Source organism: Lissotriton helveticus, chromosome 11, assembly GCF_964261635.1.
Source record: "Lissotriton helveticus chromosome 11, aLisHel1.1, whole genome shotgun sequence".
Lineage (NCBI taxonomy): Eukaryota > Metazoa > Chordata > Amphibia > Caudata > Salamandridae > Lissotriton > Lissotriton helveticus.
This window is the reverse complement of record NC_136072.1, coordinates 780,303,433-780,324,015: the sequence shown is the minus strand read 5'-3', so window position 1 is coordinate 780,324,015 and position 20,583 is coordinate 780,303,433. Positions and strand designations below refer to the sequence as shown.

Here is a 20,583-nt window from a genome sequence, read left to right as displayed (position 1 = left end):
ACAAAGGTGCAGAACAAGGGCAGGGCCATTAATAATAGCAGAGAAGGTAGTTGTGTGTCAGGAATACAGGCCCCAGACCAGGAACATTCTCTGAATTCTGTGCTCGGCCTGAAATGCGATTTCCTTGCCCAAGTCCGCCCAAATCCTACCTAGCAGGGTGAAGTGCTTGCTGGGATAGGGCACGAGCACTGGAGGACGAACCTTTCCCATTTGGAGCACAGCAGCGGGCACTGCACGCGCGCTCAGCTCAAGGGGTTTCTGTTGATGGTCACCTTGAGTGACAGGAGTGCGCGTCACTGCACGCGCTGAGTGACAGCTGGCAGCCCGCCCCGGAAAGAGCCGAGCTCTTAATGTGTGTGGGCTATTCACTGGCCCGGAAACCTCGCTTTTAATGTGAAATATCGGAGCTGGATTTTCCAGGAATGCTGCCCCCACCTCCCCCCCACAGGACAGAGATTACGAAAGGTAAAACCGGCTCACGTGCAGCGTGGTTGGCCTCATGCCCTGTAATGAGTTTTCCGTCCACTGCGGCGTTACCACCAGGGAAGCTCCTTAGGCATGAGAGAGGCACAATGTGGCATCTCATACTGGGAGCTTTTTAACTCGGCATGCAGCCAGATGTAGTGGTTTGCAACCAGGTTCCAACATTCGGAAGAGAGGGGCTGGGAACCGGACTTACAGATACCGAGGAATGAACTCACAACCATTTACAACCGGACAAGAGGCTGAAGACTGGACTCTCGGCCCTTTACAACCTGACAAGAGGCTGGAGATGGAACTTATGGCCCTTAACAACCCGACAAGAGGCTGGAGACTGAACTCACAGCCATTTACAACAGGACAAGAGGCTGGACTCGGAACTTACGGCCCTTTACAACCCGACAAGAGGCTGAAGACTGAACTCACAGCCCTTTACAACCCGACAAGAGGCTGAAGACTGAACTCACAGCCCTTTACAACCCGACAAGATGCTGAAGACTGGATTCACAGCCATTTACAACCGGACAAGAGGCTGAAGACTGAACTCACAGCCCTTTACAACCCGACAAGATGCTGAAGACTGAACTCACAGCCCTTTACAACCCGACAAGAGGCTGAAGACTGAACTCACAGCCCTTTACAACCTGACAAGAGGCTGGAGATGGAACTTATGGCCCTTAACAACCCGACAAGAGGCTGAAGACTGAACTCACAGCCCTTTACAACCCGACAAGAGGCTGAAGACTGAACTCACAGCCCTTTACAACCCGACAAGATGCTGAAGACTGGATTCACAGCCATTTACAACCGGACAAGAGGCTGAAGACTGGACTCACGGCCCTTTACAACCCGGCAGGAGGCTGGAGACTGAACTCACAGCCTTTTACAACCAGGAAAGAGGCTGAAGACTGGACTCACAGCCATTTACAACCAGGAAAGAGGCTGGAGACTGAACTCACAGCCCTTAACAACCAGACAAGAGGCTGGAGACTGAACTCACAGCCATTTACAACCCAACAAGAGGCTGGAGATTGAATTCACAGCCCTTTATAACCTGACATGAGGCTGGAGAGTGAACTCACAACCATTTACAACCTGACAAGGTTCTGGAGCCTGAACTCCTGACCCTTTACAACCCGACAAAAGGCTGAAGACTGAACTCACAACCATTTACAACCTGACAAGAGGCAGGAGACTGAACTCTCAGCCCTTTACAACCCAGCAGGAGGCTGGAGACTGAACTCACAGCCATTTACAACCCGACATGAGGCTGGAGACTGAACTCGCAGCCCTTTATAACCCGACATGAGGCAGGAGACTGAACTTGCAGCCCTTTACAACCCGACATGAGGCTGGAGACTGAACTCACAGCCCTTTACAACCCGACATGAGGCAGGAGACTGAACTCACAGCCCTTTACAACCAGAAGAGGCTGGAGAGGAACTCACAGCCCTTTACAACCAGAAGAGGCTGGAGAGGAACTCACAGCCCTTTACAACCAGACAAGAAGCTGGAGACTGGACTCACAGCCCTTCACAACCTGACAAGAGGCTGAAGACTGGACTCACAGTCATTTACAACCCGACAAGAGGCTGGGGACTGAACTCACAGCCATTTACAACCCGACATGAGGATGGAGACTGAACTCGCAGCCCTTTATAACCCGACATGAGGCAGGAGACTGAACTCGCAGCCCTTTACAACCCGACATGAGGCTGGAGACTGAACTCACAGCCCTTTACAACCAGGAAAGAGGCTGAAGACTAAACTCACAGCTCTTCACAACCTGACAAGAGGCAGGAGACTGAACTCTCAGCCCTTTACAACCCGGCAGGAGGCTGGAGACTGAACTCACAGCCATTTACAACCCGACATGAGGCTGGAGACTGAACTCGCAGCCCTTTATAACCCGACATGAGGCAGGAGACTGAACTCGCAGCCCTTTACAACCCGACATGAGGCTGGAGACTGAACTCACAGCCCTTTACAACCCGACATGAGGCAGGAGACTGAACTCACAGCCCTTTACAACCAGAAGAGGCTGGAGAGGAACTCACAGCCCTTTACAACCAGACAAGAAGCTGGAGACTGGACTCACAGCCCTTTACAACCTGACAAGGGACTTAACTCACAGCCATTTACAACCAGGAAAGAGGCTGGAGAGGAACTCACAGCCCTTTACAACTAGACAAGAAGCTGAAGACTGGACTCACAGCCCTTTACAACCTGACAAGAGGCTGAAGACTGGACTCACAGTCATTTACAACCAGACAAGAGGCTGGGGACTGAACTCACAGCCATTTACAACCCGACATGAGGATGGAGACTGAACTCACAGCCCTTTACAACCAGGAAAGAGGCTGAAGACTAAACTCACAGCTCTTCACAACCCGACAAGAGGCAGGAGACTGAACTCTCAGCCCTTTACAACCCGGCAGGAGGCTGGAGACTGAACTCACAGCCATTTACAACCCGACATGAGGCTGGAGACTGAACTCGCAGCCCTTTACAACCCGACATGAGGCTGGAGACTGAACTCGCAGCCCTTTACAACCCGACATGAGGCAGGAGACTGAACTCTCAGCCCTTTACAACCCGGCAGGAGGCTGGAGACTGAACTCACAGCCATTTACAATCCGACATGAGGCTGGAGACTGAACTCCCAGCCCTTTACAACCAGACATGAGGCTGGAGACTGAACTCGCAGCCCTTTACAACCCGACATGAGGCAGGAGACTGAACTCTCAGCCCTTTACAACCCGGCAGGAGGCTGGAGACTGAACTCACAGCCATTTACAACCCGACATGAGGCAGGAGACTGAACTCTCAGCCCTTTACAACCCGGCAGGAGGCTGGAGACTGAACTCACAGCCATTTACAACCCGACATGAGGCTGGAGACTGAACTCCCAGCCCTTTACAACCAGACAAGAAGCTGGAGGCTGGACTCACAGCCCTTTACAACCTGACAAGAGGCTGAAGACTGGACTCACAGTCATTTACAACCCGACAAGAGGCTGGGGACTGAACTCACAGCCATTTACAACCCGACATGAGCCTGGAGACTGAACTCGCAGCCCTTTACAACCCGACATGAGGCTGGAGACTGAACTCGCAGCCCTTTACAACCCGACATGAGGCAGGAGACTGAACTCGCAGCCCTTTACAACCTGACATGAGGCAGGAGACTGAACTCGTAGCCCTTTACAACCCGACATGAGGCAGGAGACTGAACTCGCAGCCCTTTACAACCTGACATGAGGCAGGAGACTGAACTCGTAGCCCTTTACAACCCGACATGAGGCTGGAGACTGAACTCGTAGCCCTTTACAACCCGACATGAGGCTGGAGACTGAACTCGTAGCCGTTTACAACCTGACATGAGGCTGGAGACTGAACTCGCAGCCCTTTACAACCCGACATGAGGCAGGAGACTGAACTTGCAGCCTTTTACAACCAGGAGACTGAGCTCACGGCCGTTTAAAACCTGACAAGAGGATGGAGACTGGATTCACAGCCGTTTACAACCCGACAAGAGGCTGAAGACTGGACTTACAGCTTTTAACAACTTCATGAAGGAGTGAAGACTGGACCAATGGGTCACTTCTGGTTCAAGAGAGGCGGAGCGTCAGAGCGAAAGTTGTGGCTGAGTTCACTGAGGTCGCCATCATTTCAGATCACAGGACCCAGTACTGCAGGTCTATTGTGCCATTTTTTTTTAGTTAATGTGGGCGCCATTTTGGTTGTATTTGAGTATGACACTAGGATCTTTATGACAGACAATTGCAAATGGTTTAAAGGGTAGCCACCACATTAATAACACCGAATAAAGGATTGTGTAGTTTCATTCTGGGTTTTATTCCATTATGGGTGGGTTCAATAATTGAGGCATGTGGGGTCTTTACCTTCTGACCTTTTTGAGGTGCAGAAAGTTCTGCATTACCGGAGGGCTAAGGCGGCAGCAGTACAAAGTCTATGTTGTGGGAGATGTCACCATCAAAAGGAGTGTTTTTGCAACAAAGTTTTTGGGTTGGAATAGAATATGGCTCTTGTTAACCCTCCAATGGGTGTGATGCTGGTCATTGGCTCCTCTTGGGGGAGGAGGCTGAGAAGGACGCATACCTATACTTAGTTAACACTTCAATTCAAGTTGCACCTGGCAGCAACTGCCCCTGCTAACAAATGTGCAAGCGGTAATAGCATGCTCAATGCTGCTGTAAACACTGTTTGGGCGCGGTTGTCATTTATTTGCCTGCAGGTGTAAATCACGAGCATATATGTCCTGCTCAGGGCGCTAGTGGCATTTGTGCCTATTTTCTGCACCAATGTTTAAATATGCATGCAAGTAAATCGATTAATACACCACTGGGAGGCGGTGCATCCCGGTGCAAAGTAGGCCAGGATTTATACAATCCTCCCACGACTTCCAAGTTTCCTCTTCATGTAATAAGTGGGCACTCCCAGTCCGATTACACTAACCTGGCAACTCTTCCGAAGCTTAGCCCTTCCCCTCTGCTAAAAAGAACAGCACCTGAATCACACACTATTAAAATGATTGTCCTCTTTCCCAGGGTGGCTCGTTGAGTGCTAAAGAGAGCACGAATCTGCAAGTCATAAATCTGGATCCCAGCCAGGCTGATTCAGGCTTCCATCTTTCCAAAGTCGGTAATTTAAGCACAGTAGACTGAATAATCTTAGTACGGGTTATTTACAGTGCTTTGAACTCTGTAGAACTGAAGTGGAAGTAGAACACGTAGTAGTCCAGAGGAGTGCCAGTTCTAAAATTAAGGAAGACTATGTGGTGGCCATGGGCACAGACTGGAAGGGGACAAAATACAAGAAGCGGGAGGGGTGCAGCAGGACACCTGACTTCCTGGACTGTGGCCTAAGAAGTTTGACGAGGGCGGGAGAGGGATTCAGGGATCACGTTTTGAAGGGCCTTCGAGTGGGAGGCCTGTGCACTCCTGGTTAATATTAGGTGGAAGAAGTGGGCGTAGGGAGCATAGTCCAACTCTGCTGACCACTGCCAACTGGACTCAAAAGGACATTTACAGAATAATCAACATGCTGAAAAGGCCTTCAGGGCTGAGGTTAAAGTCAGTTAACTCACAAGCGCCAAGAGCCAGACCGGGACAAAAGCAGGCCAGAACACCTCATGTAACCACAGTTTTGACATGTTTCACAGAACATTGTTTTGGAAGTTACAGGCCTGGCATGTACGCATGTGGAGAAATAAGTGGCCAATGGGCAAGGCAGACATTTTGCTGGCTAGCACTGGGGGAGCTTGTTATGCTATTGACAAACTTAGCCCACCCTTGGCAGGGGCGGCTCTAGGCTCATGGTGGCCCTCGGCAGGGAGCGTAAGTAGGGGGCCCTGGAAGAGGGGGTCCGGGTGGGGCGGAGCCCCCTGGACCTCAGGAAGGTGTTTGGAAGTGGAACAGAGCCGGACACTGCCAAATTCCTGCCAGGGTCCAGCACGCAAATATGTATCCATCCTCAGCGGATTATTATATTAACCCCTTGGCTGAGGGCTATTTTCCCCCCGCTGTGCGGGAGGGAGGGGGGCAGCGCGCGGCGCCGCTGTGCTGTTGACGAGCTCGGCTCGTCATGAGGCACAGCGGAGCTGCCCTCGTGACGATCTGAGCTCGTCACACCACACCCATTTTTAGAACGTTCAGCACAGCGGGGAAATTATCCCTGTGTGCGAACGTTCCAACGGCTGTGACGAGCTCAGCTCGTCATGAGGGCAGCTCAACCGTCCCTCATGACGAGCTGAGCTCGTCAACAGCACACACGGGGTTAAGGATATATATTGGCTTGGTGGCCCCGGAGTTTGGTGGCCCTGTGTAGGTGCACAGCTTGCACATGCCTAAGGCCGCCCCTGCCCTTGGGTACAAGGCCACACATGTTGGCACAAAATACCTGGCCGCACTGGTCTTTTGGACTACCCCTTCCGTCACTGCCCAAAAGCCGGATAGGTTATTCCAAGCTGTGACGTAATGCAGATTTATGGGACTCTCCAGCAGAATCTGGTGAGACGCACCCAAGTAAGTGTCCTCTGCCTTACACAGAATGGGGGACCCAAGGAGGCTGCCTGATCCAAAGGGGGGCCCCTGCGCTGCAGGGACCTGTATTCCAAGCCTGCTGGTGAAAACCTACTAAGGGACTGGTATGGCCAAAAACTATGTCAACTCTGAAACAAGGAAGAGTGATCACCGATGAAACAAGGGTCAATCTAGAGACCTGGCAGCACCAGCCACAACTGACAGGACCTGAGCAGTCTGGGCAGGACCCGGGGGGTAGGTGGGGGGGGGGGGGCTTGATCCATCGCGTGGAGCAGGACTCTTTGCAATTCTAGACGACCGCCCAACCTTGGGGTGAGCCGCGCGGGCTCGCTGGCTCCATGCTGGCAGTGAGATCACACGTGTACAGTACACCCTCTGAGCACACACTTATTACTTCCCCCTCTTTCATCCGCAGCGGCTGGAACTTCAGAAGCCTGCGGCCCAGAATGGAGGTCTTATGTCCCATGCCAGCAGCCGTATTGACAGACTTGGCTCTTCCAAGCGGCACAACCACCCTCTTCGACGCCGCCGCTGGGCAAACAGAGTGGAGTGAGAGGTGCCCCTTGCATGGGCTTTGAGGCGGGCAGGCCCCGGACCCACAGACAGATCTGGGCCTTGTTCGAGGCCTGGCCTGCCAGACCATGCATCACCTGGAGGGAGAGGCCCTTACACACGGACCTTCATGGGGACCCAGCAGCGCCGGCGCCAGCGGAGTGTTTACTTACTTGGCGCGGTTCCCCCTTTGGCTTGCATTTTAAAGTACCCCCACCCCCACTCATAAATAAACCTTAATTCAACCGGTTCTATGAGGGCATCTTGGCACCTAGCTCCATATTCCGTGGACTCTCGGCCTTAACTGGTCCCTACAACGTCATCTTAGCTGGAGAAGCGGGCAACAGCTTTGTGGGATGTTGTCAATCTGCGAAAGGAAGCGCTAGATTAAAAACAAAAAAACGAACTATTATTGTGTTTGGTGTCACTAGAAATATGCGCAGGGCCAAAGAGGAAGGATCTGGGAATAGACGGGTCCCGATTACCTCTGATGACACACACACTTCTGACAACTTCAGTCCTGTCTAGTTTCCAACGTCCATGTGTGATGTGCAGCTCCAGGCCTGGTTTTTATTTGAATTCTGGGACTTGTAGTTCTGTTACTTCCATTATAAAAAGAACTACAAGCCCCAGAATCAAAGGAAACCCCCGCACTGGAGCAGCATATCACACGAACCTGGGAAACTTGGCAGCTATGAAACTTGAATGACATTAAAATCCACCCCTGCGGATCCAACTCTCGTCCATCACGGGCGAAACGCAGACCCTGAGGCGCAGGGGGGACACAACCCTTCAGGGGGCCCCAAACCTTGACTGGGCACCCATTTTGCCCAAGGACAATGAATATTTATGAGACATTTAATGGGAGACTCGGGGGGCCCTTATCACATTCCGCATGGAGGGGGGGGGGGCACCTTTTGCGTTACACCACGGTTGTCCACTATAAATCAAAACAGATTATTTGGATACAGCAACAAGTTGCAAAAAGGAAGTCTGTCCATCTGCATTCAGGACAGAGGCTGAAGAGATAGTAACCCCCAAAAGCCCCAGATCGGACCCGAAGAGTAGCAGCCAGCTAATGTAAATTGCGTGCGCATTTAGCCAATCTTCTCTCTGTCATTCTATTAAGCACTGCAGACATCTTGGAAGCACCTCTCAGTCATGCATACAACACCAAAACACTTGATAATGTGCCTCGATGCAAGGACAACATCCTTCTGACCAAGCCTCACGGCGTAGCACATCATGCTGTGTCAGAGGCGGCCCTCATGTGACTGACTCTGCCCAGGCCCACAGGCTCTGCAGAGGTTCGGGGCCATGGGCTGGTGAAATCTCCCGATTTCGCATTAGACGGGTATGCGTCCCGGAAGTAGTATCACATGAACTGCCTCAGCCAAAGTTTTCTATATTTTTTGCTATTTTGAGTCACAGACAACGTGCTAATTATGACACAGGGAGTCAAAAAGGATAAGAGGAAGTCAGGACTGGTAGTTCGAATTTGGGTTGCCTAGATCTGGAATCGCTCCCAATACATTTTATTTTGCACATACATTTGTGAATTATGTTCACCGTGTATAATATATTCGCTCCCTCGACCCATGCATCTTAAACCATGTTCTAGTTTGGAGCTCGCAGACATAAGTGGCTAGTACGTTTTTTCTCCTCAGAAGCCCTTCGTGTCACTTTAAACTTGGCTGCCGACCAGTTAATCACTTGGAAGCCTCTCCTGGGAGTTCACCTTCGAGGAGCAGCAAACTCCAAAGCAAACAGATTGCGTGTTGGAGAGCGAGGGAGGGAAGGGAGGATTTATTTACCTGTATGCCTGCGGATCAAAGGGCAACCGCTAACATCAAAGGGCGCCGCCATATTGGAGATACTACCTGTTCTTTCCACGGTTATCCATAAAACCCGGACAGTGACCCGCCTTGCGCGACCCCGCCAGCTGCCTGCGCCCCAGGAGACGTTAGGACTTCAAGGGCCAGGTGCACATGAAAGGCAGGCCTCATCTATTTGTCCTTGGGCTTCCGGTCGAACCGGAAGTGAAACACTGAATTGGTCCCTTGGGGGCGCAAGGTGCTGTCTAAAGAGCGTGCATGAGCAGGGCTCTCTAAATGAAGTATTTTATTATTCGCACCTTGGGGACGAGGGCATAGCTGTCACGTGGGAGCACTGACACCACCTCCCATGGGTGAGAGGGCTTTCTCCATCGGGAGCAGACAGACCATTGCATGCAAGGCCAATTTTCACATCTTGACGTGACTCTTTCAAAAAATAGTACTAATACTAGGGGTGAGCGATGAATTCGGGCAGTCTTGGCCACTGTGTAACGCAGTGTTCTAGGCAAATTCCACCAACCGCTGTATTGAGGAGCTTTTTTTCGTGCGCAGCTTGCCAACAGTAAGTTGGCACGAGTGAGCAAGAATTGGCATCCCCTAGCGTGATTTTCGGGTGCTAGGAGGGCACCTGATGAGATTTTCCTCTTACGGGCGGTTGTGGGCTGTTGCTACTGTTCATGGTGAGTAAGCTGCTGCTGCCAGAGTAGGAAATCTACTAGAGCAGCAGCAAAACCAACTCGAGAAGATGCCCTCTGGAGTGCCGCTTAGTGCCGTTCACACAGATTCCTCAGTGTGGAACAAGCTCCCGGCACAAAAGAGCTGCACAATGTGCCAAATTCCACCACTTTGCAGAACTCCACAGAATCTTGTGGAGTTTTCATGTAAATTTGCAGAAATCTGCAAAGTGAAACACCGGGAGTTCTGCCCACCCCTACACACCCTCCAGCCAGGGCCGGACTGGGAACAGCAACCAGTCCTGCTCGACCAGCCCTGGGAGCGGGGGTATGGGTAGTAAGAAGCATGCTTCTGCTTTTGTTACAGGGGGCTGATATTGCAGCACTGTTGCAAACCCGTCCCCCAGTGACTAAACCGGCCCCCACAGCCACATTACCGGCCCCACCCCTCCAGCCCACCGAGGAAACGGCCGGTGCCCTCTATGGCCAGTCTGGCCCCGCTTCCAGCCGAAAGCACTCATTTTTTTAAAAGATAATTTTGGGCAACCACTAAATCGTGGATACACAAAGCACCTCACAACTGGAAGATTGGCCACTATATAACAAGGGTTTCCATGGACCGAATCTCCGGTGTCCACACCCAAGGACATCCAGGGTCACGGTCTTACACGCTTGTAGAAAATTATACAAGCTAGGACTCTTTTCAATTGTCATTTTCATAACAGTAAATATAATATATATAAAATACGAGACCTAACTTGCCACACCCATTCATGAACACAAGGAGTTGTTTACAATATGATCACCACTAAAACCAAACAACAAAGATGTGGCTCTCCCTCCAACTAAATAAAGGGTCATGGAATGCGAGAAGGAAAGTAGTAGGGGTGAGATGAATGCTTACATGTGAGGTTTGTGTGGGGTTGGGGTTGTGCCAGGTCTGAATAGAACAGAACATGACCTCTGCTTGCCGTATGAATTTTTTCAGCCGCTTGGGATGAGATTCCCCCCCCTGAGTTTTCTATAGCGCAAACTTTACCCAAAGCCATCAGTTATCGGAGCGCTTTACATGAGTACCTGCTGCGATACACAAGGATGCATGAATTTTTTGTTTGGCACAGAGAGATTAAGTTATTTGCCCAGAATCACAGGATGTTGAGCGTCATTGCCAAGACTCGAACCCGGTTCCTCAGATTTGAGATCGTCTGCCCTAGCCGTTAGGCTACATCCTCTTCCCTATTTCTAGATGTGGTCTCACTTATGCCAGCACTCTCGGTGGAAGATTCCTGAATTCTTGACATATTTCACCTTTCTGTGCATATTTGAATCCCCTAGGTTACAGCCTCACATCTAGAGCAATGCTATAGGTTTTCATTGTAGCATAGTTTTGTTCCATGGCTTCCCATGTGCTGTTCTCATCTATTGTCTGTAAATCTGTCCACCACCAGGCTGTCTGGTCAGTGGACTGAGATTCAGTGTCAGAGATTTGGAACTGCAACCAAAGTCTAGCACACAGGAGCAAGGCAATGGGGAAGGGTGCCCTCCTACTGCGGCTACACAACTACAATTGTTGGCGATTGACCACTGAACGATTGCACCAGCTCCATCTGCATTGCAGCACTGGTGAAGCACCATTCTATGGTGCACTTCCACACTGCAGGTCCGTTTTTGCCAGCACAAAGCTGGGAGGAAAATCTTGGAAGGCTACCAGGGACTACATCTATTCTGGCCTGTAGGCAGGGTTCATACAGGATAATGGACCTCGTGGTGGCCATGAGCACAGAAGCAATTCCAGGCGCCATCTCACACAGTTGACCATTACACCCTTCCAAAAACCCGTAACATCGTCTACCACAACGATCAACCCCAAGGCCTCTAGTCCGCACTACAGTCTCTCTGCAGGTACTGAGTGCAAGGATGTTACATGCTGTAACTATCAAGTTGTGAGAAACATTGTGTACAACGCATGTCATTACAACGCATAATCCATTACGACGTATTCCCCAAAGTACTGCCGCAGGGGAGTTAGAATAGCAATTGCGTTGAAATGAATAATGCGTTGTAACAACATGCGTTGTAACGACATGCGTTGTAATGGATTTCACGTTGTAAAATTTTTGTTGTAATGACACTCTTTGTATAGTGTGCGTTGTAACGTGTCCTATTCGCAAGTTGCACACTGGAGTCAAAATCACTGGTCATTTAAGATCTGCGTTAGATGGGATTGCGGGGGCAACTCTAAGGAATCTTCCCAGCATGGATTCTCCACATGCTCTGAAGAGAGGATTACAATTTTCTATTCAGGCATTGTTCGCATGGTGGTCCTCTTTCTTTAGGAACTACTTCAGGGTAAGTCAGGATTGGGGTGGGGTAATTTAAAACGGTCATGGGGTAATTTAAAATTGTCAATGCCCCACAAATTATCCGATCGGAATACCTGTGCCTGCGTCATGGGGTTTTATTGTTTTAGATTCGTTAGACGTGGCAATATTCAAAGGATCAAAGGTGGTGGCGGCGAGGGATAGGTACACCAGAGGCTAGAAGATAATACATGAAGGTGTAGTGGTGACCTGCCCTGTGGCAGGGGAGGACAGGTTTTGAGGAAGACGGAGCAAATTCCAACACCAATTAAGCAAGAGAAAGGCTTTAGAGAGAATTCCAACCTCCATATGAGAGAGGGAGGCTTGGTTATTGATCGGCCCTTTTTCAATTAAATGACGTTCTAGCCTTAGGGGTTTCTCTAAAGCCTTCAGGACAGGGAAACAAAGAGTGCAAGGGGGTAGGGTCACAGAGCCTGGATTCCAAGATGGAATTTCTTGTCAGGCAGGGTAGTGAGTTGACCTTTCATTACTCGGCTTTTTAGTTTTTTTCACTTTTTTTTTATGTAGCGCGAGCTCGAATCGAAGGCATTGGAGCCCTTTACATGAACATTAGTTACATTAAAAAAAAGGTCACATTTATTTTTTTAGGCACCGTGAGATGAAATTATTTGCTCAGAATCACAGGGTGCACCGTGCGGAGGCCACGCCGAGACTGCAACCTGGTCCCCCAAATCCAAAATCGTCAACTCCGGCCGTGACGCCACACCCCTTCCCCTCACTCGTTTCTGGAGGCTCGCGCTCACCTCCTGCCCTCAGCACTCCTGGCGCGCGGCCGCCACGTCTAGGTCACGAGCGCGTGTAGGTGGCAGCTGCCTAATCCCGGGCGTTGTGCGGGTATTGAGTAACGGTGACGACATCTTCCTCCCCGGTCTCTTCCGAGTCTTAGGGGCTTAGAAGTAAGAACCGCTACTTAAAGTCAATTAGATATCAACCCTTGGCGTCTGGCTGGCTTCCTACGGAGGGGTGGTATTTGGCCTACTGCCACGCCATGGGGAGGGTGCGTGTATTCAGGCCATTCAGCCACACCGCTTATCAACCGCGCATGGCGTTCCGCGGAGCTCAGTGGGTCAATCCTTGTCACACATTTGATTTGTCTCATGTGTGCAAGAAAGGCATGCCCCAGGTTGTGGCGCCTGCACAGTGGTGGGTGGCAAAGATGGGCACCGCACATTGGCACCCCCTGTCTTTATAAAAAAAAAAAAAACCAGATAGACATCTGTCTCCCGTTGAGCCTCCTGCAGTTCCTGCGAGTTTATACCAGTCCCTGTATCCAGTGCTTTAAATGGGCCGGTACTGTCCGGTACTGAGTACCGGCACTTTTTTATTTTGAGGGGTAGAGTACCGGCACTTCTCATGAGAACTGGTATGCTTTTAGTTGGAGAGTACCGGCCCTACTCAGAAACCAGCAGGTATTCTGCTACAGAGTACCTGCACTTCTATATGTCCATTTCATTTATTGCGGGCTGTATCTCAACCAGGAATGTGACCAGCCTTGCCCCAAACCTATTGGCCATCAAAAGCCACCGCCCTGGCGGGAAACCTCCTGCTTTCCCGATAGGCTGGCCCGCCTCTGCCCTCCAACGCAGTGAGTGACTCAAAACAAGGGAAGGGTGTGATCTGCAGTAATTCCTCCCCCCCCCACCCCCCCCACCACACACACACACACACGGCGCCAGCTGTTAACACTTCGTCGACCATTTTGGTTTTATAGTAAAATTGCACCAACATGACCCAGGGGAGCGTCTGGAGCCTTTTACAGGGTATGACACATGTTGGGCACATGCTCATTTCCTGATTCTGAACCCACTGCTCCAGCCATTCTAGGGGGCCCAGGTGTCTCGTGTGGACCAACCCGAAAACAGTGGAAGGGGCGTTGCACAACGTCGTATAGATGCAGCCCATTTTTGGGTAGGACCTGGCGTAATCCATCAGGGGTTTCATTGAGGGTCCCAAGTTAGCATCGACTGACAAAATCAAAATCTAAATGGATTTCATTTATATAAATATTGCTTATCTTGAACATTTGGCATGGATATGGCCATCCTGGAGACATGCTGGACACTCCTAGTTTAGGCGCTTCAATTGTAGGTGCAGCACTTGAGTCACCCCACCTAGTCACTTAAAGTACCTCTCTTTGCAGCAACCTGATTACTAGAACACACACCCTGTCCCTCAACCACCGGGCCTTTGGGGACATACGGGCATCTCCCCGGCCTGCTCTCTTCTCCCGCCCTACCCTGGCCTTTTCACCTAGTGTGCCTTTTTTATACCTCTCTGGAGATCTTATGCAATTGCTTTCGCTCTGCTTTTGATCCAATTTTCTTTCCCCCGCGCTCTTAGGCGATGCTAAGACCTGCTGCCAAGGAGAGACCACGCTGCAGAGCTAATCCCAGAATCCCCTCAAGCATTTAACTCTCCACCTGTTTTATGCAACAGCGTTTAGTGCAGCATTGGCATCATGCCCACCAATCCGACAGCGTAGCAAGGGTGCTCTGGCCTGGTACATGCAACGAAAATGGGTCCACTTTTCTGGCTGGACAGTAACATATAGCCATAATGTGGGTGCAGTATGTCCCTAACACTGCTGGGCCCTGGTGCCACTGCACCTGCTGCACTAGTGAGAGCTACTTTTTTTATATAGTGTTTTATATAGCGCACACTTGACTCGAATCGGGTATCAGAGCGCTTTACATTGCACCAGTTGCATTACATGAGGATACATTCATTTTTTTAAATTTTGTTAGCCACTGGGAGATTAAGTGATTTGCCCAGCATCACAGGATGTTCAGTGTCATTGCCGAGACTCGAACCCAGTTTATTCGAGATCCACCGCCCTAGCTGTTAGGCCAACTGCTCGCCTCCACCCTCCACCCTCGCCTCCACCCTCCACCCTCCCCTCCGCCCCCCCCCCAACTCGGACCCCAACCAAACGACATGATTTATCGGGCCTGAAAAATCCTTGAAATAACCCAGAAGTGAAAGGGTAAGAGCCTAAGAGGGTAGGTGAAAGGTAAACTAAATCAAATAAATAAATACATACATGAATGCTTCTTTTCGGGACAGGTTGCATTTAGTGGCAGGAGTTGAAAACCCTTGCAACAGCAAACCACACATTTGTGTTTATTTGCATTTCAATGACCGGTTTGTACATAGGTCTCACTCTCCCCGGCAGGCCACACCCTTGCACACTAGGCCAAGAACACTGGTCACAACTCTATAGGATTTAATGACTACTTTACAGCGGAGTTGGAAGCTCTCCTCCAGAATGTGTTCAAAAAAAATCTGTAGGTGGTTCATTTGTAAGTACTTTAAGCAGGTAATACTGGCAGTGGCTAATTTATTTATGGGGTTGTATTTGATGGACCACAGTACCTAATTTTGGGCACCCGAGCGTACTTTTTTCTACAAATTGTGAACGAGAGCAGAAGAGAGAAGCGGGAGAAAAGAGAGGGAAAAAGATAAATAAACTGGGACATAGGGAGTAAGTAACTTCGACACAGGGAGTAAGTAGCGATAGAATGTGAGAGTGAACTGAAGATGCAGGATGGTGGAAGAAAAGTAAAGTCCACATTTGTAAAGCCACAATCACCCGTAAGGGTCTCTAGGCGCTGGGGGCCGTCGGGAAGATTAAGCAAGCTATTGCCCAGAGTCACATGGTGCTGGGCTAATCTGCCGCCGGAGCCGGGGATCGAACCGTGATCCCCAGATTCCAGCGTCAGTCGCCCTGGCCGCGGCGCCACACCTCTCCCAGAGGCATCAGGTGTCATGAGCGCTAGGCAGCTTCAGGATTCAACACCGGTGCCCACCACCAGCAGACAGGAAGCATGCTGCTCACACAATCTGCAAACCAGTTGGAGTGTTCCCAATGGGGAGTGAGAGGGGAGAAGCATGGAAGTCAATTCACCAAAATGCCAGGGGTAGCGGAAGTGACATTGGACGCCATTTGACCTTTACTTTGACTCACACACACAAGCTTACACATACAAACGAATTCACAGACTCTCGTGCACATAAACACACTCTCACACGCAAGCATGCATACAACATTCATTTAGCAGCATTTTTTTACTTACCTTAGCTTCCAGGAAGAGTCATTTTCCAGTTAATGTACTCAATTTTTTTTAGTAGACAAATAGTTTATAACATTATTCACTATTTAAACAATTAATTTAACCCCTTCCATGCTGATGACGGCCCCCGGCCGTCATGCACCACGGTGGGCGTGTGCTGATGACGGCTGGGGGCCGTCATGAACCCGCCCACTCAATAAAAGTGCCGCACAGGCGCAGAATCGCAGCCGCGCCCAAGGGGTTAAAAAAATCAACTGAAACAAGGCAAGTGGAGCTCCAACCAGCGTCCATTAAAAAGAGCTGCCCCTGTGTTCCAGGCACTGATTTTGCCACATCTGAGGACAGGGGTAGCAAAAGCTGTGCCTGGGGTAGCAAGGGGCAAGCCAGGGGTTACAGATGCGACCCCTGGCAACCCCTAAATGACATCCATGGAAGGCTGCTGATTTAAGTTGTCATAGTTTCGTGCCTTGTGCCTAGAGTTGGCTGGATAGGATGATGATGGCAAAGCCTCAGTGTTCACCTCCCCCCAGAATCCTAAGTCTGTGATGGGGAGGGAGAGATTCAAGTGAGACGAGCATTGTGAGTGCCATGCCTGGCCTGCTTGTGGGTTGTAAGGGGGTAGGCCTTAGGTGGGTGGTCAGGTAGTATGGTGTGGACACTCTCCAAAGATAACCGTTGTTTTGACCGCACAGCACAATGTGGCCATGCAAAAAGTCTTAAGCGGTTTCCTCCCCAGACAGAAAGAAAACACTTGTTTTAAGCAGGGGCGATGTGGCAGTAAATTGTAGTAACCAATAGTAACTGGTTTTATATATATATCCAGAGACACTGGAATTTTGCAGCAGGGCAGCACCAAATTATGCGGCAGGGTTGACTAAATCATGGGGCAAGAAAAGAAAAATGATGTGGCGTAATGCGGCAAGTTTTGATAGTAATAACCATTTTATGACTTTTACGTATTGTGATACTGTCTTGGTAAAGACATCGACTTATTTCTGGATTTGTTTGTCAAAATGGTGCCAATAAGTAACTCAAAGATGACAAGTTACCCATTGTGAAGGGCGTTCCACTGCACGCTAACACATAGCCATGTTTTTAGTAACAATTGATTGGTTTGAGCTAGAAACATTTTTTTCCCTTAAATCCTGCAGATTATGCAGAAAATAGATTTTGTGGCAAATCTGGCAAATCCCTATCTATGTGAAAAAAGCAGCGGCCGCAAAATCCCATACTTACAGTGGCCCTGCATATAGCGTTTGAAACTATACGTCTGTTATTTATAAGCGCTATAAGAGTCCGATACTGCAATTACCACATTTAAATGGTATTCATTTTGTAGACTGCGGAAGGCTGCAAGAAGGAGTCATCCTTGCCAGAACGGACTTGCAGCTTTCACATCACTCTAGTAATCAAAGGCGTGCATTAACCCACTGAGCTATCGTGCTGGCACACTGCTGCTGGCCGAGTGGTTTGGGTTCTTGGCATGTTTATTAGGTACGTTGTCGACTTTGTTACAATAGTCCAGGTGGGCCATTACTACAGCTAGCTAAAATTGCAAATAACAGAAATCCTTCTAGCCTCTGAGAGAGGGCACAAAGCAAACAAAGGCAAGAACAGCACAACATTACTTTCCGCCTTTGAAGTGTCTGCCATTACTCATTTGATGGCGCACGAGTTGGCATGGGCCGAGCTCCTTGGGCAAAAGCTGCACTGTGTCCCACGGTATGGGAGCAGCCCTATCCTGGGATTAATGCTGGCAAGGTGGCACAGCGAGTTCACCCTCCCTTCTGCAGTCACCTGAAAGTCACGCGGTATCAGGCTGAAATGGGCAAGATTAACATCTGCTACCAACAGCGCTTCGAGACAGAAGCGTGGTGTGAAGTGCTATGTAGAAAGCCCTTTAATGATAATGCAACTGGTACCGTCCATGAGCATTTTAGCCAACACCCATCCTTCTGGATGATACATCATTTACACACTCATTAGGAAAAGTGCCTCCACCCCTCGTTTGCCAGTGACCATTTACCACAAACACTTGGCACAAGCATCTTTTATGTTGCCCAGACCAGGTTTACCTGCTGAGCTCAGCGTCCGACTCACTTCTGCCCATCACAGGAAAAATCCCTGCAAATGGCACACAGTTTGACCATGTCAAAGTCGCATTAGTGACATCGAGGAAAATCCAGGCCCCTGTCTTGGCCTCAGTTTAAACACTCTGGATGAGTGGAACCACTATGGTTTATCCAAACGAATGAATGAACATGCAAGAGAGATCCTTGTGCACCTTGCAGGAAAGAAGGTTAAATCTTGGTGTTTTGAGTCAGGCCTTCATTAATTACAACTCGGACAGAAATGAGTGCCATTAAGATGCGTAGTAATAAAAAACAATTGTTTTAAGCGCTATGAGGCTACCTCTACTAGGCACAGGTCCCATTTATGGGGCTTAGAGAATAACACAGGAGCTTTCAGTTTGTGTACGCAGAAGTGTGGTAAAAGGCTTTGCCATCTTTTCACTCAATAATACTGAATACCTCTACCTCATTAGGGTCTAATAAAGTGTGCATCTGATTCCACATCTTTTCCACAGCAAGTACATTAACCAACTGAGCTATCATAACTAGAGTGGACATTTCATCAGAAAAGGCGCTGTACACGATTAATGGCCTAGTCTGGAAAGCCAGTGGTTGACTAAGAAGTATATCTTTCCCTTCTAACCCCTGCAAGAATACTCTGCCTCGAGACAACCCCTCCCCAGCAGCTACGTATGTCATTGCTACCCAGACAGCAAGAGATCTGCTTGACATGTGACACACATGTCTATGTCTACAAGTCTCAGAGACAGCAGACTGTGGAACACTTTCCTGATTTTAAAGCCCAGTCTACTTCTGCAACCATGACACATTGCATTAACTTGCACTTTTATTTAGCGCTTTATGCTACACCTCTGCCACTTCTAAGCTCTATAAATAACTGAAGCTATTAGCCAACACATTGTCAGGGAAAGGATGCCAACCTTTAGCTTTTTTTAATCTCACTGAGCACCCCTCCAAGATTTGTTTGGCATACGGACCCACAGAAATAATTCAGTCATTATAAAACTCAGTAGTAGCCACTGAGTATTAAATTAGAAACTCACCACTGAGCTCGGACGTTGTATTTGTGTTGGTTGTGTTGTCCAGCGCATGCGTCATAGCTGCTACAAGTCCTGCAAGAGAAACAGATTGCATTAATTCAGATAAGCAAATCTGTAAAACAGTACTAGAACACAAAATAAGAACCAAAACAAGCTAACCAATTGGAAAACTGTTAATAGAGGATTCAGATGGACACAAATGGGATGCAGTTTATCTGTACATTTCTTATAGGATTTTTAAAGGTGGTCAGCAGAGGCGGCCAGCTGGGTCGGACTGGCCTATCCACCAATGAGGCAGTGCCTGATGGGTTAGTCTAAGAGGTCAGTGGATGGGTCGGTGTTCTGGCTGTTTGCAGGTCTGTTTTATGGTCACCTGGTTCGGTTTTTACTGTTGATTGCCTGCAAAAAATGTCAATCCATGCAGTTTTCCATACCTTGCTAAACAGTTATACAGCGGGTCTTTACATGTACAAAACAGCCCCAATTTCCTAACATGTGCCACTTTTTAGGCATATAATTCACTAACGTGGCCCGCTTTTATTTTTGGTGCCCAGGCATATTTTCTGTACCAGTTCAACCCTGGCGGTCAGCCTGTCTGGAAATCCCCAGAGGTGTAAACAAAACTGGTTCTGGGCTTATTATTAACACATGCTAGCAGTTACACTCTCTGCTGGGGGAGGCTGTGGACAGGAAACAAGGGTTTGTACGTTTGATTTCAGATGCTTGACCCTGGCCTGGTCTGTTGCTTGCTATTACCATCAGGGATGGAGGGGAGTACATTTGCAGTTTTGGTTTCAGTAATAAAGAACGGGACCTTTATAGTTGCTCAATGCCATAAATGTTCTAAATTAAATAGGTTGTATGACAATGTGGTAAAACACCAAGCATTCCTTAAAAGAAGAAATTATGTTTCAAAAAGGTTTTTCTACTAAAGGGCTACATTTTTGGGCAACTTGATACAAATATGTGAAGTTACATAATTAATTAATTTATTTATTTATGGGATTTTTAATGCGCAACTAATACCCTGGGGTGTCTAGGCGCAATGAGAACTCTAGGATACACAAACTTCAGGGCACAAACTTATTGGTTGAATAACCAAGTTTTCAGGGCCTTACGAAAGGCAATGAGTGTTGGTGCTGTTTTAATATACAAGGGAAGTGTGTTCCACAGTATGGGGGTCGCTACCAGGAAACGTCTGTCTCCCCATGTGGCCGTTCTTGTTCGAGGAACATGCAATAGGTAGCTTGCTGCTGATCTTAGATTCTTTCCAGGTATATACACCTGAAAAGCTTCCTTTAAGAACTTTGGTCCAGTCTGATGTATGGCCTTATAGGCGATGCAGAGAGCCTTGAATTTGATTCTGCTCTCCACTCTTAGCCAATGTAGATGGC

At 49.0% G+C, this 20,583-nt stretch overlaps 1 protein-coding gene across 1 annotated transcript in view; it reads right to left on the bottom strand.

Moving 5' to 3' along the window:
* TGFA (transforming growth factor alpha) overlaps nucleotides 1-20,583 on the bottom strand; it is a 60,608-nt gene that overhangs the window by 19,490 nt on the left and 20,535 nt on the right. The window contains exon 2 of the mRNA XM_078666695.1: nucleotides 19,193-19,261. Within this exon, the coding sequence (XP_078522821.1) occupies nucleotides 19,193-19,261 (69 nt within the window). The remainder of the gene's footprint in view (nucleotides 1-19,192; nucleotides 19,262-20,583) is intronic.